General features: G+C 47.8%; 1 protein-coding gene across 1 annotated transcript in view; it reads right to left on the bottom strand.

Annotated features, from left to right (window-relative positions):
• Nucleotides 1-25,794, bottom strand: part of ATP13A4 (ATPase 13A4) — a 66,948-nt gene that overhangs the window by 23,840 nt on the left and 17,314 nt on the right. The window contains exons 4-16 of the mRNA XM_084638782.1: nt 25,129-25,199; nt 24,957-25,037; nt 23,356-23,425; nt 21,438-21,572; nt 20,182-20,254; nt 18,401-18,532; nt 17,096-17,266; nt 13,872-14,029; nt 9,669-9,857; nt 8,004-8,065; nt 7,084-7,234; nt 2,399-2,485; nt 235-388 (exon numbers count right to left, since the gene is read on the bottom strand). Coding sequence (XP_084494908.1) covers nt 235-388; nt 2,399-2,485; nt 7,084-7,234; nt 8,004-8,065; nt 9,669-9,857; nt 13,872-14,029; nt 17,096-17,266; nt 18,401-18,532; nt 20,182-20,254; nt 21,438-21,572; nt 23,356-23,425; nt 24,957-25,037; nt 25,129-25,199 — 1,534 coding nt within the window. The remainder of the gene's footprint in view (nt 1-234; nt 389-2,398; nt 2,486-7,083; nt 7,235-8,003; nt 8,066-9,668; nt 9,858-13,871; nt 14,030-17,095; nt 17,267-18,400; nt 18,533-20,181; nt 20,255-21,437; nt 21,573-23,355; nt 23,426-24,956; nt 25,038-25,128; nt 25,200-25,794) is intronic.

Raw genomic sequence — 25,794 nt, 5'->3', positions numbered from 1 at the left:
TCTCAGCAGCGTCCTCTGGCTGAGCAGGGGTTGGTTAGATCCAATCAGATCCCACTCAGACCAGCCAGAATGCGTCACTGTCGAGTGATGGTAAAGCTCCAACTCCTGTCAGTCTGGATGTAAGAGTCTGGGCTCAGAAATCAAACCCAGATCTCTCCTGTCATAGTGTGGGCCCCGTACAGTTTAAAAGCCACATCTCACATATGTCTGAGCGTTTATAGAGATGTTACTTACTGGTTTCTGGTCTACAAAACTTGGCCACTGTCTCTGGAGCACCCTTCATGAAGACCTGCTGCCCCCCTCCGATCTCCTGAGCTATGACCGACATCCTCTGCAGGGCTGAGGAAAATGGAAACTGGTGTAAGATGGCAATTCCTTCCACTGGAACCTAGGAGAGAAGAGCAGGTACCATATGCTACAGCAGTGATTCTCAAACTAGGGGCGCCGCTTGTTCAGGGAAAGCCCCTGGCGGGCCGGGCCGGTTTGTTTACCTGCCGCGTCCGCAGGTGGGGCCCATCGCGGCTCCCACTGGCTGCGGTTCGCTGCTCCGGGCCAATGGGAGCTGCTGGAAGCTGCGGCCAGCGCGTCCCTCGGCCCGCACCACTTCCCGCAGCCCCCATTGGCCCGGAGCAGCGAACCGTGGCCCCTGGGAGCCGCCATCGGCCGAACAAACCGGCCCGGCCCGCCAGGGGCTTTCCCTGCGCACGCGGCGGAACAAGTTTGGGAACCGCTGTGCTACAGGAAGGCTATAACCGCAAGTCAAAGGGGTTTGTGCTGCTCCCAGGGCCATCGCAGGGTGCTAGGGCTGAGCCACGTGCGAGCACAAACTGTGACTTCTGGGCTTTTGTGCAGTGTGGTTAGAGTCATAGAATTTAAGGCCAGAAGGGCCAACCAGACCATCTGGGCTGACTGGCTGTATCTCCCAGGCCTCCAGCAGCCCCCAGCACCTGCACGATAAACCCAACAACCGGAATAAGTATCCCAGGCCACTGGAGAGCAGACTGATGTGCCACAGGCAGCGAACGGGATGGACCGAGCTTCACCAGTGCCCAAGCCCCTGCCATGGCAGGGAAAGGATGATGTGAGATGCACCCAAATGATCCTGGCAAGTGACCCGCACCCACACACTGCAGAGGAAGGAGAGGAACCTCCAAGGTCCCAGCCAGTCTGGCCTGGGGGACAATTCCTACCCAACCTCACTTACAGCGATGAGTTAAACCCTGTGCATGTGAGCACCAACCAGCCAGCCAAGCACCTGAGCGAGGGAGAGAGAGAGAGAGAGAGAGAAAATGCTCGGTGCCCCCTCAGAGCCCTCGCCCTCCCCAGCCAATGTCCTGTCTCCAGCCCCGGCCGGCCCTGATGCTTCAGAGGAAGAAAATCAATCATTTGATCTGTCAGAGGGGTGATAACTCCCAGAGCAGAGGGGAATGATTCAGTGAGGAGTGTAGGGGTCAGGAGCATCACGCTGAAATTTTAGGCAGGAAACCTGTAAGCTGAATTTCAGGAAAACCTTCCTGGACAGTGAGATCCAATTTTTATACTTCACTAAACACACAAGTCACGGGATCTGTGTGACCAGTCACTCGTGAATTAACATAGAATTAATAGACTGGTCCATAGCCCCAGCTGATACATCTCTCTGATATAATAACAGATAATAATAATAACCACTGGTGAGTAGCCCCTAGTAGAGCCATCGATTCCAAGGAGGTAAGGGTGTCACAACCCAGCCCTTAGGAAAGTGCTGGATTATTTTCAAACCAGCCTGAAGCAGTTATGGGACATTTGCCTTTCATTTATTTTCCCTGTCCAGCTCTGCTAGCAGGTGCATGGGCCAAGCCAGACCCTTGGTCCTGCCCCCTTTGGGGGTATCAAGCACCCCCAGGGGAGCAGGGACACAGCAGCCCCTGCATTCCCACAAGGATAGGGACCATGACTCTCCCTGGCCTTTATACAGGCCACACAAGGAGGGGAGGAGTATTCTAGTGCCCTTCCTCCCCTCAGTGCCCCCTGCCTAAGGGCCAGGCACACTCTGGCCGTGTAGAAACCTAGGGAACTTCAGCCTAGCCCCAGGGGTATGTTATCTCCACCTCACAACCCAGGCTGAGTGATGGTCTTTGCTCAGGAAGGGACGAGTGGTGAAGTGAACGGCAGCGCTGCGGAGATAACACCTCCCTGCTCTGTGGCCTGCAGCGCCCAATCCAGTGAGCACCACAATCACAGCCCGTTTTCTTTCTAGTGATTAGAGAGAAAGCTCTTTGCCTCGATCCAAGCACAACGGTGGACTGGCGAAATGTAAAGGGGCAGGATGACCGAGGACTTCTTGACAGAGCAGCTAATTATTGTTGTCTCGAATTTAACTTAATTATAGATGGTGTGTACGTGATTAAAAGCTTACATTGCCGGCTTTGGGTCCAGGTTTAATAACAACAGCGTGTGCGAATTTGCCATTCTTAACATGATCTTCACTGGAATCCTCAATCTCCTGTTTATTCAAAGACAAAGAGGACCTTTTAGCTCGTACACTTTAAGATATATTCTACAATCTGCACTGAATGAAGGTCAATGGTGAATTAATAATCAAGTTCGCACCAGCAGGTTTCATCCAATACTTTCATAGTCTTTCACAGCAAACTTTTAGTGACCCTCACAACATCCCTTGTGAGGAAGGTAAATATTATTATACATGGTGTAGGTAGCCCGATACGTCCCGTGATCAGACCCTGCTTCCGGAGGGGCAGTGGAGAGAGAATACCACACAGAGGGGGAAAAGGAAAGCACAGCACAGCTCAGGTGCTTGGAGGATGCTAGCTTCATCCCCTGGCCCCACGCCTTATGCCTGCACTATCTGTGCCAAGGACTGCTGCTCGAGAATGGGGCATTTTAGCCGCTCGTGACGCTGTGGCGTAACGCAGAGCAACTGAACTGCGCTGGGGCTTACACCATTGTCATTCATAGAGTCATAGAATCATAGACTATCCGGGTTGGAAGGGACCTCAGGAGGTCATCTAGTCCCACCCCTTGCTCAAAAGCAGGACCCATCCCCAATTAAATCATCCCAGCCAGGGCTTTGTCAAGCCTGACCTTAAAAACTTCTAAGGAAGGAGATTCCACCACCTCCCTAGGCAACATAGAATCCTAGAATATCAGGGTTGGAAGGGACCTCAGGAGGTCAAAAGGACGGCAGTAACTTTGCCAAACTTTTACCCTTGGCTTGAAACCTTCCATGCCAGGTGTCTGCCACAGGCTGTGGTTTTCATGGGAAGATTCAGCCAAAATGATTCAGCAGGTTCTGGGGACGAGATCGGGGGAAATGTTGTTTTGCTCATGTTAACAAAAATTAGCTGTTAAGGATTTTTTTAGTAGCTCTAGTGCCAATTGGCAGGGGGTCGCCCAGGGTCAGGGCTGTGCCTGTTGCTGCTCCTCCCATGAAAATCTGCCCAAATTTGGAAAGTTGCAGTTTGCACACGCTCAGTAGAGATTTATTCAAGTGGCTGCTAAACTCTCCAAAGATTCCATCTAGCCTCAGCGTCCTTTGGCCCTGCGCATCTCCTGCGTCAGACTGGAATGGTTGGGCATGCTGCGTGCTGACGCTGCAGGGGCTGAGCTGGACTTTCCTTGTGGCTCCAGGCACCAGGACTGAGAGAGCAAGGAAACTGTCTGCACTTGCTTTCAGGGCTCCCCTGACTGGCTGTAGGGCAGCAAAGAGGAGGAGCAAGCCGCTGCGCTTTGAGTGCCGAAGGGTGAGGAACTGGAAAGGGGGAGGGATGGGGAGAGGGTATTGCAGGAGCCAGAGGGTGGCGAGAAGCTGGGGGGCATAGCCAGAATGGGGAGGAAGCAGTGGAAGACAGGAGCCGAGGAGGTGGGCAACGTTAACATTCTTTATTTAGGGTTTTTTTATGTCATTATGTACAGTCTACAGATGGGAAAACTGAGGCATACAGTAAGTTGCCCAAGGCCACACAAGAGTTAATGACAGAACTGGAAACAGATCCCAGAAATCACGACTCCCAAGACCCTGCTCTGTTCACCAGGGAAGATCCCATCCCTACACTGTGTATCTTGGCAGTCCAAGTCCTTCTGGAGGTGACTGCTTACAAGTCAGGTTCTATTTCATTTGTTGGTTTGTGTTTTACTTAGTTGATGCTGCCCTTTAAAGAGCACACAGGCCATGGAAGTTAGTTAAGAACATAATAACGGCCAGGCTGGGTCAGAGCAAAGGTCCATCTAGCCCAGTATCCTGTCTCTGACAGTGGCCAATGCCAGGTGCTCCAGAGGGAATGAACAGAACAGGGAATCATCAAGTGATCCATCCCCTGTCACTCATTCCCAGCTTCTGGCAAACAGAGGCTAGGGACACCATCCCTGATTATCTTGGCTTATAGCCATTGATGGACCTATCCTCCATGGATTTATCTAGTTCTTTTTTTAAGCCAATCATACATTTGGCCTTTACAACATCCTCTGGCAAGGAGTTCCACAGGTTGACTGGGTGTTGTGTGAAGCAGCACTTTCTTCTGTTTGTTTTAAACCTGCTGCCTGTTAATTTCATTGGGTGACCCCGGTTCTTGTGAGAAGGAGTAAATAACACTTCCTGATTCACTTTCTCCACACCAGTCATGATTTGATGGACTTCTGTCACATCCCTCCGAGTTGTCTCGTTTCTAAGATGAACACTCCCTGTCTTTTTAATCTATCCTCATACGGAAGCTGTTCCACACCCTTTAATCGTTCTTGTTGCCCATCTCTGCACCTTTTCCAGTTCTAATCTATCTTTTCTGAGATGGGGTGACCAGAACTGTACGCAGCGTTCAAGGTGTGGGCATATCATGGATTTGTAGAGTGGCATTATGGTATTTTTTGTTTTGTTCTCTATCCCTTTCCTAATGGTTCCTAACATTCTGTTCGCTTTTTTGACTCCTGCTGCATGTTGAGTGGATGTTTTCAGAGAACTATCCCCAATGTCTCCAAGATCTCTTTCTTGAGTGGTAACAGCTAATTTAGACCCCATCATTTTGTATGTATAGCTGGGATTATATTTTCCAATATCCATTATTTTGCACTTATCCACATTGTATTTCATCTGCCAGTTAAAGCATTGTTGCTTCACTCTAGAGCTGCAGTTACTGCAATCAGCCACTAGATGCAAGTGAAATTTACCCCATCCCGTTTGCCTACGTCATCACGAAGCCAAATGTAAACTTCCAGGATGGGCTAAATATAGGGAAGACAGGAGTTGCTGCACTGGATTAGAACAGTGATCCATCGGGTTCAGAATCCTGTCCCTGACAGCAACCATGATCAGTAGCAGGCGTAAGAAAGCAGACTAGAAATCAGTAACAACATGCCTCAGGGGAAGTTTCTTCCTATCTCCCGTCATTAGTGACTGATTTAGGCTCTGAAACGTGAAGGTTTATATCCTTTGTAGAAATAAAGTAATCTCTCCTATCTAATATAAAGGTGGATGTTCTTTACCCACCTTTATCCTAACTCGTTTTAGGAAACCTGCTAAGTCTTGGCATCAGTGAAGTCCTGTGGCAATGAATTCCATTGGTTAATTATGGATTGTGTAAAAATGCATTTTCTTTTCTCAGTTTCAGAATGTTGCCTTTTGATTTCATTGACTGTCCCATTGTTTTTGACTTATGGCAGAGGGTATATAGGAACACTGATGTTTTAATGTCTCCAAGATTCAAATTTTTCTTCTCCTCCAGGCTTGTTTTAAAAATCCAGCATTCCATTCCCACAGTGTGTCTCAGAAATGAAACATAAGAGGCTAGTGCTGGTTTCATCATTACATTACTGACTGACAAGGAGGAAGAGTTAATTAAGCGGCTGAAATGGTTTTTGTCTAGCTGTGACTTTCAGAGTTCCAGAAGCTCGCTCCACCTTGTGATTTGCAGTATTGGTTAATGGTCCTATCCTTGAGTAAGACAGACATTCGTCTTTCAGTTTCCTGGCTCTTGAAATATCTTTTGTTGCAGAATTCAGCCTGCTTGAGCAAAATATATTGTAATACACTAGCCTTGTATGTGTGTGCTCCTACCCTCTACGGGCTAGAATTAAAACAACCTAGCCGTGTCTTTGCCTCTGACAACTGACGGATGTTCTACTTTAGCTTACTTCTAGCCCAGTCCAATAAGTACTAGCTCTTGGTCCATGCTGTGGAATAATCTTAGCTCTCTTGGCAGTCTGTGCATCCCAAACAGGACAAAAACAACGAAGAGTCCTTGTGGCACCTTAGAGACTAACAAATTTATTTGGGCATAAGCTTTCGTGGGCTATAACCCACTTCATCAGATGCATGGAGTGGAAAATACAGAAGGGCAAGTATAAATACATAGCACATGAAAAGATGGGAGTTGCCTTACCGAGTGGGGGGTCAGTGCTATTGAGGCCAATTCAATTAGGGTGGATGTTGCCCATTTCCAACAATTGACAAGAAGGGGTGAATATCAACAGAGGGAAAATTACTTTTTGTAGTGTTAACGAGGCCAATTCAATCGCGGTAGATGTGGCCCCTTCTCAACAGTTGACAAGAATGTGTGAGTATCAACAGAGGGAAAATTATTTTTTGTAGTCACCCAGCTGGTAGCTACGAGTAACAGTAGCTAGGGTGACAGAAGCATTCTTCTGCTGACCTAGCTGCGGCTGCCCAGGGGTCTAGGTCAGCATAGCTACAGCACGCAGGAGTGTGGATTTTTCATACCCCTGCATGCCAAAGCTATGTTGACCTAAATTTTAAGTGTAGACCAGGCCTAAGGAACTAGGCTGGGAATACAGGTGGGGCTCGTGAACCTACCAACCCCATCTAATCTGCAGAAATGCCAGAGTAGAAAATCATAGACAGTGGAGTGGTGAGAACGCAGGGCTCTTTTCAGGAAGAGCTATCCCTGCCCTCCTTGTGGAAGAAAGGATTCAGGATGGGACTTTCTTTGCCCAATATCTATTCTTTGAGCAGAGGAGGACCCTTCCCGTTGGTTTCTGTTTGGGAGCAGACTACCCGCAACAGTGAGTAAGGAATGGCCCCCACCTTGTGCCAGTACCAAGATTTTCCCCAATCTTAGAAAGACAAAGCTTTACCCAATTGGTTGCCTCAAACATTTTCAGGTCCAATGGATCTCCCTGTATCTTCCCATCCAGAACAATCAGTGAATGACAGCTCACCATGGTGCCGCACGTTGGTCCCCAGGGCAAGCTGTGACCAGAGGCGAAGCTGTGGACTTTCTGAAAGCTGGTTTATAAGAAAGCATAAAAGTAGCTGCGTTACATGGTTTAACTACAGCTCCTCTAATCGTAAAAACTACAAAACCACAGCACGAACAAAGGGCCGATTGAATCCCTGTCCTGTGATCAGGCCACATGAATTCTGCTCTTGGTAGAGTTGATTCTCTTTCATGTGTATCGCATGTGTCATTCTTTAACTCACTCTTCTGAGCAAGTCATCGTACATTCGAATCTCACAGTAAAGCAGACCTAGCCTCTGGCTCAGTGCCTACCTTGGTTTATTTGATCTTAAATAAAAAATAAATATTTTTTCATGAAATTGGCTCCACAGATGGCGAATTGCTCAGTGGATGGCACTAGAAACGGGTGTACTCTATGTATCCCCTGAATGCGCACAGAAAGACTGCTCCATTCTGCCTTGCCAATATGCCTCAGCCGTGAGAGAGGGGGAGAGGTTAGTACAGCCTCCGGGGCCCTTCAGTCTGCTGAAACTGTCAACAGGGGTGAGAAATAGTGACAGCTATGGTGGTATTCTGTGACATGGGTCAGCAGGATCTGGCTGAGACAACCAGCTCATTTCACAAGACCACTGAACAGCCATTGAAAGTAGCAAATTTCAGTCACTACCTATTGTGGCCAAATTCGGACTGTTGAATGACCCCATTAGCAATCCCCTGGGCTCACCCTGCTGCTGTGAAATGAAGGAGAACTACTGCGACCAAATCCAGGCACAATCCAACAAAACACAAGCTCCGTCTATTGTCAAAGACCATTACCTGTTTCCTTCAGAAACGATCACCCCCCATAGGTCTAGTCCATCTTCTGTTAAGGTGCCAGTCTAGGTTAAAATGGACATTTGCATTAACTTCACTTTGTAAAGACATATGACCTCTACGAGGAGTAAAATCAGGATCTGTTTCAAAAGATCCCTGCATGGGAACACAGGAAATGTCATACCAGTTCAGAGTAATGGGGCACTGAGCCACTGCCAGCTGCTTCAGCGGAGCTCAGTCACTGCGACTGATCACATGTGTGTAAGAGTACAGGGTCAGTCTCTAGTTCTGTATCATGCCATGGAAATGTCTAAATGACTGTAATGCTAGTAGACATTCTAGTGTGCGGATGTCTTGGACTAAGGCTGTGTCTACATTGCAATGGAGGGGCTGCCTTGCAGCATGGGTAGGCATAGCCTTGCTGACTTTCAGCAAGCTAGCACAGCGGCATGGACCTCAACATGGGGTCACAACGTGAGCACGTACAAGGGTCTCCGGGCAGCCTTGTATAGCCCATGCTGAAGCCCCTGCTGCTGCATCTTCACTGTTATTTTTAGCATGCTGGCTAGATTGAAGCTAGGGCCCGTGTGTCTACGGTGCTGCAGATCACACCTTTGACTGCAATGCAGACGTAGCCTGAGAGTTTGAAGAGTCATTATGGGACTCCAGCCACATAATGGAGTGGCCTCACTTCTTTAGACGATCCATGCCTAGGGGAGGCAGTGCACTCCTGGAGTGTTTGACCAGCCCCACATGTCAGTAATAGAGACTCAGCCATTCGAAATGCACATCTCACAATGCACCATGAGCACTGAACTATACCGCACCAAGGGGCCATACTGTCTGGTTTTGCTTCCATATCATAAGAACATGAGAACAGCCAGGCTGGGTCAGACCAAAGGTCCATCTCGCCCAGTGTCCTGTCTGACGACAGCAGCCAGTGCCAGGTGCCCCAGAGGGAATGAACAGAACAGGGAATCATCCCCTGTCGCTCATTCCCAGCTTCTGGCAAACAGAGGCTCAGGACACCATTGATGGACCTATCCTCCATGAATTTATCTAGTTCTTTCTTGAACCCTGTTATAGTTTTGGCCTTCACAACATCCTCTGGCAAAGAGTTCCACAGGATGACTGTGCGGTGTGTGAAGAAATACTTCCTTTTGTTTGTTTTAAACCTGCTGCCTGTTAATTTCATTGGTTCGTGTGTTATGAGAAGGAGTAAATAACACTTCCTGATTCACTTTCTCCACACCAGTCATGATTTTATATCACATGTATATACAAAACAGAGAAAATGCAATACAAGAAATGATACAAACAATGGGGTTTGGTTATGGTTCCATTGAGGCCATGTACTGGAAGATTGAGTTGAAATGCTGTGGGAGAGGGTGCTCTGGCAGTAATTGTAGCCATCTCATTTCGCCTTGATTTGAGTCTGAGCCCCTTTCAGACTAAATCTCTGGCAGGTCTCCCTCTCTCTAGGGAGACAGAATCTTATTTGGCACAGCAAATGGATAAATAAGATAAAATGGAAAATTTCTCCCACGAGCTGTCTGTCACAAGTGCAACATTTTCTCTTCCTGGTTTCTGCAGTCTCACTTTATCCTCTGGTTTGATTCCAAGCGCTCCCAGCTTTTAATAAAACAATAACGAGTCCATCACACTCACTTTGTCAAAGCAGATGAGGTTGAGCTGACCACACACATTGATCCTCTGAGGACTGATGCAGAAGATTCCCTTTTTCTTCAGCCTGCCCTGCGTATAAATGATCCCTGTCGTCAAAGCCGCAGGGAGAGCTGGAGGGACTGCAATAGTGATGACATCCAGTGCCTTTTTCACCACTTCTCCTGCCTCTTCCTGACACAAAACAAATGCTGTTGTCAGCAAGAGAACAAAAGCTTGCACTAAGGATTGCGGACATAAGACTAGAACTTCATCAGCAAGCAGGTAATAATACTAGGGTTGTGCCCAAAATCTTGACACATGTGCAAAAATCACTTCCCTGTTGCTGAAATGTAGCCACTTCTGGGGTGGAACATAGGAGCTGTTTACAAGATCCCAGCAACACCATACAACAATTTAGAGGGCAGGAAGTGAAAAATACTTGACCATATCCTGGGGTCCTATGTGGCCACCTAGTGCCATACCCTTGGCAGTAAAACCTGTCTATTATGAAGATTTCCCAGGTGGAAGGTGGGTTGTGCAGAGGTAGAGAGCAGATGTAGGTGCTGATATGCTACACCCCCTCCCCTGTTGTTGGCATAGCTGGGAAAGTATAGCTACAAAAATGGGGTCTGATTGGGATACTCCTATGAGATGTCAATCCTGGGCTACATTTCGGGCACCCTGGGGCCATTACAAGCTGGTCTAATTACAGCAGACCTCAGGCTGCTGTAACACAGTGCAGGACAAAACAGCACCAGGAGTGGAGCAGTGCAAGGAATAGCTTTAAATCCCCGTTTCACTCCATGCCCTGTGTGTTCTGGCTAAAGCCGAGGGCTTTGCTGACTCTGACTCTGCAGAAGGACATTAGGAAAACAGAAGGCAATCACCAGAAGGGCAGTTTACTGGGGCAACAGCCCTAATTACTGCAAAAATTGCCACAGCATCTTTAATGATCCTAGGCAGGCAGGTGTTTGCTTTTTTGTCTTGTCCTAAAGATGAGTTCAACTGAGACTGTCTCTCAAATTGATCATAATGGTCATACTGGGTCAGACCAATGGTCCAGCCAGCCCAGTACCCTTGCAGTGGCCAGTGCCAGGGGCTTCAGAGGGAATGAACCAAACCGGGCAATTCTGAGTGCCCCATCCCCTGCTGTCAGGTCCCAGCTTCTGGCAGCCGGAGGGTTAGGGACACCCAGAGCATGGCGTTGTGCCTCTGACCATCTTGGCTAAGAGCCATTGATGGACCTATCCTCTGTGAACTTATCTAGTTCTTTTTTGAACCCAGTTATACTTTTGGCCTTCACAACATCCTCTGGCAAGGAGTTCCACAGGCTGACTGGGTGTTGTGTGAAGAAATGCTTCCTTTGGTTTGTTGTAAACCTGCTGCCTATTCATTTCATGGGTGACTCCTGGTGTCTGTGTTTTGTGAAGGGGTGACTAACACTTTTTCTCCACAGCAGCCATGATTTTACAGATCTCAATCATATCCCCCCCCTTCGTCGTCCTTTTTCTAGCGAGACAGTCCCAGTCTTTCTAATTTCTCCTCATATGGAAGCTGTTCCATACCCCTAATCATTTTTGTTGTCCTTCTCTGTATCTTTTCCAATTCCAGTGTATCTTTTTAGTAGAGTTCTGTGCGGATACAAAACTGATATCTGCGGATGCAGATACCCACCTGTCAAGGTTCCTCCCCCACTCTGAACTTTAGGGTACAGATGTGGGGACCTGCATGAAAACCTCCTAAGCTTATCTTTACCAGCTTAGGTCAAAACTTCCCCAAGGTACAAAATATTACACCCGTTGTCCTTGGACTGGCCGCTACCCCCACCAAACTAATACTGGTTACTGGGGAAGAGCTGTTTGGACGCGTCCTTCCCCCCAAAATACTTCCCAAAACCTTGCACCCCACTTCCTGGACAAGGTTTGGTAAAAAGCCTCACCAATTTGCCTAGGTGACTACAGACCCAGACCCTTGGATCTTAAGAACAATGAACAATCCTCCCAACACTTGCACCCCCCCTTTCTTGGGAAATGTTGGATAAAAAGCCTCACCAATTTGCATAGGTGACCACAGACCCAAACCCTTGGATCTGAGAACAATGAAAAAGCATTCAGTTTTTTACAAGAAGACTTTTAATAAAAAATAAAAGTAAATAGAAATAAAGAAATCCCCCCTGTAAAATCAGGATGGTAGATATCTTACAGGGTAATTAGATTCAAAAACATAGAGAACCCCTCTAGGCAAAACCTAAAGTTACAAAAAAGATACACAGACAGAAATAGTTATTCTATTCAGCACAATTCTTTTCTCAGCCATTTAAAGAAATCATAATCTAACACATACCTAGCTAGATTACTTACTAAAAGTTCTAAGACTCCATTCCTGTTCTGTCCCTGGCAAGAGCAGCATACAGACAGACACAGACCCTTTGTTTCTCTCCCTCCTCCCAGCTTTTGAAAGTATCTTGTCTCCTCATTGGTCATTTTGGTCAGGTGCCAGCGAGGTTACCTTTAGCTTCTTAACCCTTTACAGGTGAGAGGAGCTTTCCCCTGGCCAGGAGGGATTTCAAAGGGGTTTACCCTTCCCTTTATATTTATGACACCACCGATATCAAGAGGATATCGGCGGAGCTGCAGAGCTCTACCAGGAACTGCAGTGGACAAAGCAGTAGCCTGTCAGGCCGCTGCTCGCAGGAGCCAGTGCCCAGCCCGGGCAACTCCTCCAGCGTGGCTGTACGGCTCCCAGCCCTGCTCACTGGGGTAGGTGCTAGGCTCCCTGGCGGCTGTCCCTGGTTGCGCTAGAGTGGGCAAGCGGCTCACACGCTCCTGGACAGGAGATGCAGACCACTGCCACACTTACAAAAGTGGCCTCTAATTTGGGCACCTCAATTTCTGAGGGACAGCTGGAGATACCTACGGTGTGAATGGCAGATGTGCTGAGCACCTGCAATGCCTGCTGGTTTCAGCTATGTTCACAGATGCTCAGCACCTCTGAATATGGTGCCCAAGAAGTCTCAAGCTGGGGCCTGCAAAACTAAGGCACTGAAAATTAAAGCCACTTTTAAAACCATGGACCTAAGTGACTCACCCGAGACCACAGGAGACGCTGCAGAACTGGGATTTGAATGAGGAATTCCTAGCTCGAACCACTAGAAGGTGCCATATCTGAAGCGTTACGAGTGTCCAGGCTGTGCTCACCATTCCTCCCCCACTGTTACTACATCAGACCACACGGTGCACCAATCTCACTGGATTTTTCTGTTTGTCATAGGTAACTCAAAGGTGTCTCTCTTGTTAGTATGTCAGCACTGATGGGAGCTGACACATTCAATATCTGACAGGACTGAATTTCAGGTAAGTCTGACAATATGGATAGCCAGGTTCCTGCAGCTTTGATTGTCTCACCGTGTACGTTATGTATTCCAAGTGAGAAAGTTCAATATAAAAGGAGAAGTGTAGACCAGGACTGGGTTGCATTTTAAACACACTTTCCTGGAAAACAGCTTGAGGTAAATTCACGTTCCGAACCAAGTGTCTGAAGACTGACTAGGGAATATATTTTTCCCCTTTGGAACAAACTGCAGAATAAGATGTTTTGCCTCTGAGGATTTGGCCTTTTCATTGGCTTCTCCAAACATGGCACAGTTCCTAGCAGCTTTCAGAAAGCTGCCTTTTCCAGTCCGGCACTTGTCTGTGTGTCACCCACACCCCGGAGCCCATTTGTGATTTTTTTTAAATACAGAAACTAGGAATGTGCAAAAGTGCAGAACATATTGCAGATACTTCCGGTGGTGTATTTGTTGCATTTCACATCACCTGCCTTCCTGCTCTGAACTGTTGCATTCATGAAATATCGTGGCTATTTTGACATGAACATGTGAGCATTGACAGCATGCTCAGTACCGTATGAGACCCAGCTATGAAGAGAACCTTCATCTCAGAGAGCAAGCTAAAGGACACACTGGGGAGACTTCAGAGGAAATGTTAATATAGAATATTGGTGGGAGTTTGTACCTTAGTATGAAAATGTGAAATGGTGCTTTTTTGTTTTTGTTTCTGTAAAAACAATGTCATTTTAAAATGACCCCACATTCTAGTGCAAATATGTAGTGAAAATAAGACCAAATTTCATAAGTGCAACAAAATCTGAAGACACTCCACATTTTTGTGCCTTCTGAATTTTGTTGTGGTGATTTCTCCCACTTACCCCGTTTAGTGCAAAAACACACACTGCATAGATCATTCCAATGGTTGCAAGCACTATGAGGCACATCAGGAACCGTAAGGCGTCTCTGTACAGATTGAAATTCATGGGCTTAGGGTAGAGAATAGACCTCACCAGGTCCCCTTTGGCTGTGTTGAAACCTGAAGTGACAAACCAAACCCACAAGACATCAGTAAATGGTGAAATTGGTTCTAAAAGTTCATTAAGAAAAATGGTGGAATGAGAAGATTCACAGCTACTGTAACTTAAAATGAGAGACCCAGATCTCACATTACAACTTATAAAAGCTACTGTATGGAAACATTCTTTCCAGAAACTGTGATATTTGTCTTAAGCAACCATCAGCATGTCCAATCCTGCAAACACTCACTACATGGTACTTACTACGATCAGCAGACCCATAGGGTGACTTCGGGAGGACTAAACACAATAGTAAGTAATTGTGTGATTGGGCACTCAGTGATCAAGAAACGTTGATTGTCTAATAGGTTTGCCTTCAACTAAAGATCAGACAACATTGTACTGTAAACCTCGGGGATTCTTTAAAGTGATTGCTTGAGCTAGAGGATTCTCTGTGGCAGGTGCTGGTCTTTAGTGCTGGTTTTACAATACAGAAGAAATTAAGAGCATTGTGAGGATGTTTGGAGTCTCCTGTCTGTGGCTGAGCTGTGCCATCCACTGCTAACCCAGTCCTCATGAGGGCTCTGTGAAACCCGTTGGTTTGTGGGAGGATGAGTTTCAGGGAACCTTACTACTGGATCTTGGGAAAGCAGATTTTTACCTTGAGTTTCAAATTCACCTGAACTCAGAATCTCAGTCTGAAATTTGGCTAAAACAAGCACCCAGGCGAGTTGCATCAAATCAAAAGGCATTTTCTGAGATCCCTCCATCCTCCAAAAGACCTACTCTGCTGCTGCCCTCAGCTATCTTCTGTGGTGAGGCAAGTGCCTCTCTAGCTCCTCTTCTGCTTCAACTTCTTCAGTGTGTGGCAGGGTGGAGGGGTAGCATGGCTGGTCTGCTGTCCTCTCTTACTACTTTTAGGGGAAAGGGAAAGACATGGAGAGGTGGACCTGCTCCTCTTTCTCCAATCCTCTGCATCTGCCATTCTCTCTCATCACCAGAAGTTGATCCAATAAAAGATCTGACCTCACCCACCTGATATAGCATTAGCAGTGTTGACTGTTGACCCCTGACCTGATCTTGGAGGGTCTATAGTTTTGGGTAAAATAATAATGGAAGTTTCTGAAGCTGTAACAGCAAGCTGAAAAACTAAAATACATGTATTAAGAATAGGCTTGGCGAGAGGTTTTAAGTATTAAGTGTTACAGGCTTAGAGTGAGGCCTAGAAGTTAGCAATATGCATCTTGTGATAAACAGGGTAAACCCATCAATGAACAGATGGTAACATCTTACGGGCTTTCTGCAGTCAGAGCTAACCTCGGTGATGTATCAAAACTATTGGGAAATGGACAGATGCAAATGATTGGTTTAACTATCGGAAATGTCATTATGGGCAACTGGCATACCACATATGGACAACTGGAACCCTAAAATTGGGCTTCCAGAACACCAGATATGAATAGAGGGCTGTGACTTGATCATACATGGTCCAGATGCATGTGGGTGGAAGATGCATGTGGGTGGAATGGAACAAGGTGTATGAAAGGTTGTCAAACCAGCCCCTAGTTGGGACACCAAGGATGACCAAATGGCCGAAGCCTGACTACAAACAAGCCCCCTGTAATGATCTCCACTTTTTCTTTTATCTTAGCTGTTACTTACAACTTTAAGGAGACTGGTATGTCAACATTGGGGGATTGCTTTATGTGAAGCCAGCCTAAGGCTGTAAGCATGCATGATCCAGGGGGTGTTTTGTTATACATATCTGGTTTTGTATAGTTATGCTTGGTTTTATTTGGATTTTAAGTACCATCTTCATGTTTTGATTTGTGTGCTTTACTCATCTCAACTCAGTGAAATTTCTCATGTAGCCACCTGAGTAGAGAACCTGTTAGTGACTTGTGCAATTTTCACCCTAAACTCATCCAAGGCTACAGCAGGGTCAGAGCAGTGTAGTCTCTTGCCTGCTCTCCCCCAGTGAGGCACTGGCAGAGCAGGCTGAGCACACTCGGGTGTTGTTCATTCCTTTACACTCTGGTGTGTCTCCTTTGCGCTGAACTCAAACTCTCAGGATCAGACTAACTCTTGCGGCCTGGCATATCCACTGTTGTTTACAAAGCTAGATGCTTGTGCAAACACATGGACACACATCCAGAATGTGATGCCCCACCCAAGGGAGCTCTTCCCTGATCACAAAATAAATCACCAACAACAGAAAAGCCATCCTCACTGAGCCATCCTAGCCCACCACTTGGGCACAGGACAAGAGCGTGGCCTTCCAGGGTGGTGCTCAGCAAACCTGGGCTCTGTTGAACTGAGTCGGAAACCCCTTGCCAAAAGCACCCTCTAACCAGGCATCTGAACTGGGGGGGACTGTTAGCTGGAGCACAGCGGCCATGGTGTCAGACCAGGAGGGTGTCAATCCCACAGCTAGCCAGGTCCTGGAGAGGAGCTGAGTATGGGACTCTGTTCTAGCATTTAGGACTGTGTTATTGTACAGTAATAGTCCCACACAGAATACCTGGGCGATGCAGGCTTTAGGGCTAACGCTGTAGCATGCTGTCATATTTTTTTTTAAAGGGTTATGCCGAGCAATACAAACAAGAAATAGCAGTTTGGTGCAGACAGAGATCTTGGCCAAACGCTGCTCTCAGCCAGGCTGGGGTAAATTTGGAGTAAATCCATTAATATCTGTGTGACTGGTATGACAGGGGATTGGGCTCGTAGGGCACAGCTACCCTGCAAACTCACATCCCCCCACCCCCCGTGGCAACAAGTCTGAGCCCTGGTCACCTGACTTGGGCTTGCAGTGCTCATGCTAGGGGGCTAACAATAGCCGTGTAGATGTTAGGGTTCGGGCTGGACCTTGTGCTCTGTGCCAGGTGTCAGCACCTGGGCTCCAGCCTGAGCCTGGAGGTCTATCCAGCTATTTTTAGCCTCCCAGCTTGAGCCCTGCGAGCTCGAGTCAGTTGAGCCAGGCTCTGAGACTTGCTGCTGAGGGTCTCTTTTTGCAGTGTTGACGTGCCCTTAGCCTGGGCAAGCTACTGCATCAGAGAAAAAGCACCATGAAGAGTGAATTGACTGACCGGTCCTCAGCACAACAGCTCTCGCTGGCTCCTTGCCGTCCGCCTTGGTCTGGATGAGCTCTGTTCCACAGAAGAGGACATGTCTTTTGTAATCCTCTGCGCAGCACATTCTCCAGGGCCTGGAGTCATCGGCCTGGGGCAAGTGGGTCTTTGTTACTGGAATGCTTTCCCCTAGAGGAGATCGGATTGCATTAAGGAAACTGCAGTGCCTTCCAAATCCTGGGTGCATCCCTTTGAAGCCTGCACAGCAGCCATTTGTAGTGTGTATTGTGGTAAGCAGCAGCTAGCCCAAGTGGTGACAAACAAGTTTGGAAAATTATTATTATTTCTATCTCTGGCATTCATGACTGTAGCGGCTGAGTGTCTCACAATCTTCCATGTGTTTATCCTCTCACCCCCCCTGTGCGGCAAGGTGGGGCTGTTGGCCCATTGTACAGATGGGCATGGAGGCACAGAGAGAATAGGTGACTTGCCCCAGCCCACACAAGTGAGTTCATGGCAGAGCAGAGAAGGGAACCTGGCTCTCCCAAATCCCTTACAAGTGCCCTGACCACTGGAGCATCAATGCCTGCACGGGTGTGTCCCTCTCAGGTGTGCATGGGGCTGCACAGGCAAATGAATAAGTGTCCAGATTCTGCATGTGAATAGTCCACGCTCAGGTCAAGCCTGCGCCCTGACTCACCCAGGTAAATCTAAGACCTGATTTGTCCTTGCTCACTGAGATCAATGATACTCCTCACCTGAGTAAGGATTTCAAGAACAGGCTTTCAATAGCTGCTCACCGTAAACGAAGACCTGAGTTGCTGCTACCAGCATCCAGCCTGTTGGCTCCCAGGTGTCTGGCTGTTTGGAATCTGACACTCAAGTGACTCAGTTATTCCCTAGGGCAGTTTAAATATTTCATTACCCAAGACAAGGGGAAGCTTTTAGTCACATGCCTTCTGCTAACAAATATTTTAGCTCTGTCCAAGCAGAACGCACCCAGTGGGCTGCTGAGTATACCAGCTGCTTTGCAACCTAACCTGACACGGATTTGCAGTGGGGAACGTCAGCCGGCTCCGTCATTGCAGGAGTAGTCAGGCAGCTCAAACTCTCTGATCCCCTGTCCTCAGGTAAATCCTCTGAGTTCCTCGCCCTGCCCTACTGCTTATCTCCTCTGCCATCACTGCAAAGTACAAGATTGTGCCCTGACAGTTTTCTCTTCAAAGACTTGCTCTCTCCAAAAAAATGTGTCTTATGCAACGGTTGGAAAGCCACAGCTTTGTGGCGTCTGTGACTTTAAGACGGGCCAGGCACCGTCCTTACCTGTCAGCATGCCTTCATTTACAATGCACCCACCGCTGATCAGGATGGCATCACATGGCATAAGGGCTTTGCCCCCTGTCAAAGCCAGCACGTCTCCTGGCACCAGATGGCGTGACTCTAGCTCTTGGAAGCCTGCCGACAATATGAGATGCAAACCTTTAGCGCTGATCTCTCACGTAAGCAAAAAATAGTTCCAAGCACACCCCTGACAAGGCCAATTGCTCCTTGCTTTGTAATGTTTTGTAAGTAGAGATGGGCATAGTTGCCAGTCTGTCTGCGCCTCTGAGCCCCGTCCTGGTCTCTCTCTAAGGGCACCCTCTCGGGTGTCCGGCCTGGAGCCTTTACCCATCCCAGGGTGGAATTCCACCATTCTCCCACTCTTAGACTGAACCCGGGGCTACAGCACCACGGGTCTCAGCTGTGCTTACCCCACGGTCTGACTGGGCTTGGTGCCAGTCGTTTGGGAATCTGTGAGCAGTGGTGCACAGTGGCCAGCCTGCTGAAACCAATGTATTGTGGATGTAACAGTCGGAACAAAGCTTTTAGAGAAAAGGGATTGTAAAATAACAATCAGGATACATGAATGTCTATCCTACCTAAGATTTACCCTCCCCGATGGTAACTGAGGCAGGCCTAACTTCTTCGGACACCCCAGCAGATGCTTGTGTCTTAGTCTGGTTCCCCCAAACAAATACCCCTCTCTTGAGGGAATGCCTTTTGAACCCAGCCTGGGTGTTCCTGGGCCTTTGCCTGTCCTGGCATTGACTCTTAACGTCAAATGTCTGCAGAGAAGTGGCTTATCTTGAGCCATTCTTTCCTTTCCTGCTTGTTTTTCCCTACAGACCCCATTAACCTAAACCCTGGGTTCTCAACTGTGGGGGGTGCATCAGACTTTCGGGGGTGGGGGGTGCACGGCGAGCTGGGCTAAATTTGAGTGAGTGGTGTTGCAACCTGGAGTGGCAGCACCGCTTGCTCATGGGGGTTCGTGTTTGGACCTCCCAGAAGAGTTGAGCCTCTAGAAGGGGTTTTCGCAAGGGCAGGATGAATATCCTTCCCGCTAGCAGAAGGGGGGGCTTCAGGTAAAAAAAAACCCTAAGTGGGGGCATGATTTCGAAAAGGTTGAGAACCCCTGACCTAAACTAACGTATTCATAAACATCCCGATTAGCAGATCACCATGCAATGTTCATCATTATTACAAAACAACGCCAGATCTGTCACAGCAGAGGGGTCTGAACAAGGACCCTGGAAGCAACCCCCCCTCTCGCCCCCCCCCATCTGGGGAAAGTTTGGATCTGGATCCAAACACGGAGACTGAGACTTATCTCCTGAATGGGTCCAAACAAGAACTTTGGATCCAAACACCCTGCCACCGAGCAATCTGAATCCATCCTCCTCGCTTGGCCCTGTTTCTTGTTGCTGCGGGGGGCCCACACTAGTGGGAATGTTCAGCTGCAGAGGTTAGACAGGCACCATTGAGGTACATGGTAGCTCTGGCAAAGACGACTCTACTCCCCCGTGCAATGGGTTAGTTTTACCAAGGCAAGGCATGGCCATTTAAACCACATTAATGATACTGTACTTATGAGATTGATGCATGAGAACACACTTCAGCGTTCTTAGTGATGTGAGCCAATTGACTGGAGCGAGAAGAAAGGGAAAACAGTCCCAGAAGAAATTTTAAGAGGTCAGTTGTTGCCCTATTTACTCTCAGTGCTGACATGAGCTGCTGTAACACTGGAACTGAAAACAAAAGAAACAGAAAAATGGAACAGGACGCACCTTTGTCTTTCCTGCACACAGTGACCCTGACACTGTTATGAGACTCCACCAGCCTGTGCAGTTTCATAGATTGCTGCAAATCGGGGAGGGAGAGACAGAATGAAGCGTTCAGTGTGAACGGCCGTACAAAGAAAGATATTATGTAATTCAGTAACTAACTCTTACTGTTGTTTGTTGTTGGTATTGCTGCATCTACCAGAGCCTCAGTCGGGATGGACTGCGCTAGGAGATGTACAAATGTATAGGAAGATAGAGTCTGCAAAGTGCGGACAGTAACATCTCATTGTAGACAAGGTGTAACAGCTGGGTGTAGCAAACCACACCCTGGAATGTGGAAGGGAGGATGAGGGTAGATTGTTACATAGATGATTAGTCTTGCCAGGGGGACTAACTAATAGTTCCAAGATACAGAAATGTTTATCTATCATTTATAAAGGCTGGGATCTCCAAAGGAGCCTTATCCCAGCCTACTCATCTATATCTATATCAAGCAGCTCCCACTGAGAGACAGCCTTCCCGGTATAATCACTTTGACAACCTAAACGTCTCAGATTCTTCAGCTTTTCCTCGTGCCGCTTTGTTCATGGCTGAGAGGATAGGGCCAGAATCTTCCCAAACTAAAGGAATCTACAGACCCTTGGCAATGTCTAACCATTACATTGTCATTGTCCTTATCTTGGTGCCAGGGGACTTCATCCACACCACATCCAGGGATAAGGAGGAGAATTTACTCCATAATTTAGCACTTGTTTAAGCAAAAGGAAAATCACATTTGCTGACCAAGTGCCAGTGATCTATTGTACACTGTGAAAAGGCGATCTTCTCTCTAATGTACCTTCCTGTCCTGCAGAGTCCACTTCCTGAGCAGGATTTGGGGACAATCAAAGAGCCCAACCCCAGAGAACCCATTCCAGGTTTTGCATGCTGAGGCAAGATTTCAGGACCCTTGCAGGGGGTGGGTGGATACGCCTGCAGTGCAGACATGGTCAGTAAGCTCCCAGTTATGTACCTCACTATTGACTCTTAGGGCTGTGGTTCCAGGCTCTTTCAGTCACTGAGGCCACAACAACGGCACTGATTCAGCCTAGTTTTATTACTGAATAGTGACTGAAACTGTGACAGCGCTGGCCTGCCGCCAATGTGAAGAACTAGCTGTTTGTTCTGTACCAGGCTGTATGTAACATGCAGTGTCCTCTGAGCTGGCTGGCTGGCAGCAACAGTAATCCTTTCCCCTCTCCGCGGGGCGGGGTTCTCACCTTTCTGAGGTCATATATAGTTAAGGCGATAGAAAGGAGGGACGTGATTATGATAGCGATGGCATACTCCTTATAATCTTCAGCGAACCACAGACACACGCTGAAGAGTTGGAACACGTAAAATGGATTTAAGACCTGTTTGGAGACAGAACAGTAGCGTAGGGTTGCCAGGTGTCCAGTTTCCGACTGGAACGCCCGGTCGAAAAGGGCCATTAAAAGTCCGGTTGGCGGTGCTGTGGCCAGCAGGTCCGGCTCCTGGGCGGGGAGGCCACGGGGCTCCACGTGCTGCCCCTGTCCCGAGCACCAGCTCCACACTCCCATTGGCTGGGGACCATGGCCAATGGGAGCTGGGGGACAGGGCCTGTGGGCGAGAGCAGTGCGCGGAGCCTCCTGGCCCCCTGCTTAGGAGCTGGACCTGCTGGCTGTTTCTGGAGCGCAGCGCGATGCCAGGAACAGGCAGGGAGCCTGCCTTAGCCCTGCTGACTGCAAGTTACCCGATGTAAGCCTGTGCCCCAACCCCCTGCCCCAGCCCTGAGCCCCCCCCAAAACCTGGAGCCCCCTCCTGCACCCCATGCCCTCATCCCCAGCCCCACTCCAGAGCCCATACCCCCAGTCCAGAGCCTGTACCCCCTCATACACATCAATTCCCTGCCTCAACCCACAGCCCCCTCCCGCACACCAAATCCCTTGGCCCCACCCCCCAGCTGGAGCCCCCTCCTGTACCCCCAAACCCCTCATCCCTGGCCCCACGCCAGAGCCCGCACGCCCAGCTGGAGCCCTCGCCCCCCTCCCACATCCCAACTCCCTGCCCCAGCCCAGTGACAGTGAGTGAGGGTGTGGGAAGCGAGCCACTGAGGGAGGGGGAATGTTGTGAGCGTGGGGTGGGGCCCCAGGGAAGGGGCGGGGCAGGAGGCGGGGCCTCGGAAAAGGGACAGGGCTAGGGTGTTTGGTTTTGTGCGATTAGAAAGTTGGCAATCCTACAGTACTGAGGCGTAAAGAAGGCATATTTATACTGCTCAGATATATTCAGCTCATTCAATCCAGTTAGAGATGGGCCTAAATCAGGGGTTCTCAAACTGAGGGTCGGGACCCCTCAGGGGGTCACGAGGTTATTACATGGGGGGGTCGCGAGCTGTCAGCCTCCACGCCAAACCCCGCTTTGCATCCAGCATTTATAATGGTGTTAAATATGTAAAAAAGTGTTTTTAATTTAGAAGGGGGGTCGCACTCTGAGGCTTGCTGTGTGAAAGGGGTCACCAGTGCAAAAGTCTGAGAACCATGAGCCTAAATCAAAGCTCCCCCGTGCTAACTTTGACAGCGCTGGCTGCAACCTGCACAGCCTGGGCCCGTCTCTGTTAGCTGGATCCGATCTGGAACGCTGGATCCAAACACCCTTGATCGGTGGGGAAGGAAGTTTGGGTGTGAAGGTCTCAGCTCAAGCCCGTTTCTCTAAGAGAAGTGGAGCAGAGAAAGTTCAGACCGTGGAACGAGGGTGGAGTCACACAGGCCATGTTGTGCTGGCAGGAGGAACCAGCCTAGCCAGCTGATGCTGCTGGATTTATTTTACCAGGTAACTAAACTTTTTGTCAGTTAGAAGATTACTTTTGTGGTTAATGATACATTCCTTGTGGAGCATCCTAGATGTGCACAGCCCTTCACAAGACAAAGGGGCTGTAAAGCCTGCCCATGGCGCAGACAGAAAACACAAAGCAGCAGGTCAGGCCTGGAAGTGGGTGGAGGGAGGAATGGTGAGGAGATCCGTGTGTGACAGTTACCTGGAAGGGTTTTAAGATGGAATTTGGAGGAGGGGGAGCGTGCTTAGTGGAGGGTGACCAAATGCCCAACCACCCATGAACTATATGTCTGCTCTTCGTGCCCAAATAGCCAGCAAAATAAAAACAATGGAAATGCAGTTTACCTCTTTGATGAGTAGTTTCCAAATAGGGACAACCTGAATATCAATGGCATTTGGCCCACATATTAGCCTCCTGCATGGGGTAAGGATGGAGAGCTATTAAAGGAAAATCTGATTTTCTCACTCATTTAACTGTGCACCCTGACAATGCGACTCAAGCAGCTGCAGCTCCCACCTCCAGTGAGAGTTAGTACTTATCCCATTTTAAAACATAAACACACAAGGCTGCAAAAACCTTGGCTCCAAAGAGAAAGAGACAAGATGTGATGTTTTCCATGTGCTAGTTACATAGATGCATCAGTTCTGTGGCCGGTAGAAGCACAGACCCAGGATATCATAATTGTCTATGCACTAGTGTGTACACAGAAGTGTGAGTGCACACTTTGCACACCCAATCAATAGACTGCACAAATAGCTGAAGAAACTGCACGTGCTAATCGGCAGTAAGATATAAACATGGCCAGTTGCAAGTGCAGTCATCGCAGCTGAGCATGCAATCATAAGTAAGCGCACAAATGATATGCCCACGTTTTTGCACATCCAGTTGCACGCATACAATTATAAACATCTATACCATAGATGTCAGTGTCAGAAAAGCTCTCTCCGTCCATAAGAACTGCATGCACAGCTCATCGGCATAGTATGGGTTTAAAGAAACAAATGTTTCTCTCACGCAAAAATCCCTCGTAACCGGTGTCAAAAAATTCCATACCTAAAACTAAATGTTTTAAATACAAATCTCACGGTATTAGAGCAACACGATCGGTGAGGTCTCTCTCACCAACAGGAGTTGGTCCAATAAAATATATCACACCTCACCCACCTTGTCTCTCTAGTATCCTGGGACCGACCCAGCTACAACTACCCTGCATACAAATCTCTCTGCATATCATTTAGAGCATTCTGAATGTAAAACTGAATGTGAACTCAGTTTAGGAGTTGGATTATTTGCAATATACAAACAAATGAATGCAAAAGTTTATTCATTTATTTTGCATTTGTACTGTACAAACACCTAAAGACTCCAGTCGGGTCAGGACCCTATTTTCCAGAAATGCATTAATTTACTGGAATAAACTCAATAGTTAGAACTCATTAATTTCTAACAATAATTTATTTACACTGAGCTCTGCTGAGGGAGCTCCACTAGAAGCTAATCTGTGCTGTTTTATGGAGACTTGACTTTTGTTCTTAGTTTGCTATTTCTCTTACTCAAAAATAAATCAGACTAGAAGGCTCTGGTTACTTTTTGAATGGAAACACGTAATAGTGATAAACATTTAGAGACACATTTCCAAAAGTTTCAGTAGGGAACTGAGCCCATCCTCTAGTTGTCTGTGAATAATTTTTCGTGTAAAATCATTTTCATGTACAGTCCTGCATGCACTTACATCTGTGCGCACAAGTAGTACGAGCAAAATTACACTCACCGGTAATAGTGTAAATACAATTGGACTGTGCAAAATTATCAGTCACATTCAGGCAATTGCCCCTTTAAGGACCAGTGTTTATAAAAGAGGCCAGCACCAAGCACGTGAAAATCTGGTCCTAAACATCGACTTAAATCCATCGTACTAACTACTTAGGACATGTTGCAGTGTTACCTGATCTCCTGTTCCTCACATTGCAAACCAGAACCAAATTTGGCGTGTATATCTGAACAAGTGTGACTGTCTTCTAGGGACCTAGAAGACAGAGGAAAAGTTTTCCTGATGATGTCATTCCAAAAGAGGCTCCATTTCCTTAGAGAACTTTGTACCCAGCAGGTAAACTCACCCAACTTTCTGGAACTGTTGTTCAGGGTTGTTCCAAATATACCGGATTTTCTGCACTTGGATGCATCTTACCTGCCAAACCAAAGAACAACAGCAGCATTTGCAAGGTATGGAACAAAAACGTGCTCACTTCTACTCATAGTTCTATAAATATAGGGACGCTAACTAGGGCTGAATTCAAGCAAGACTGATTATAGTGCTGGGGAGGGCACAGAAAGCACTTGGAGGCGTTTGCAGCCACATTGCAGTCTCCTTTGGTCGAAGATACACACTGACAATTGTCTAATTTAGCCCGGAGTTTAGGAGCGCTCCTGAAGTTCTCACTGACACTAAGTGCTCTCACGTGTACCACCACACTGTCACTTGTGGCTGGCTAGATGATTCTGTCCCTCCTGGTGGACAATAACCCAGCTTCAGAGACACAAACTTTTCTCACTTCCTGGCTGGACTACGGCGATGCAGTGTACCTACCTGTGGAGCCATCAGCCCCCTGGAAATTCTAACTGGTATAGAATCCAGTATCCTCTCTCCTCAGCTCCGCGAGCATCAGGCCTATGCCCTCATTGCACTGGTTTGCCATAGAATACCATGTCACATTCAAGGCCATTTGCTTTCATGAGAAGTGTGGAGGGAAAACTCTGCTCATGTGTTCTCTGATTTACCCTCT

This window comes from Lepidochelys olivacea (genome assembly GCF_965140295.1).
Source record: "Lepidochelys olivacea isolate rLepOli2 genome assembly, chromosome: 9".
Lineage (NCBI taxonomy): Eukaryota > Metazoa > Chordata > Testudines > Cheloniidae > Lepidochelys > Lepidochelys olivacea.
The sequence above is the reverse complement of the archived record's forward strand: the minus strand, read 5'-3'. Positions and strand labels throughout refer to the sequence as shown.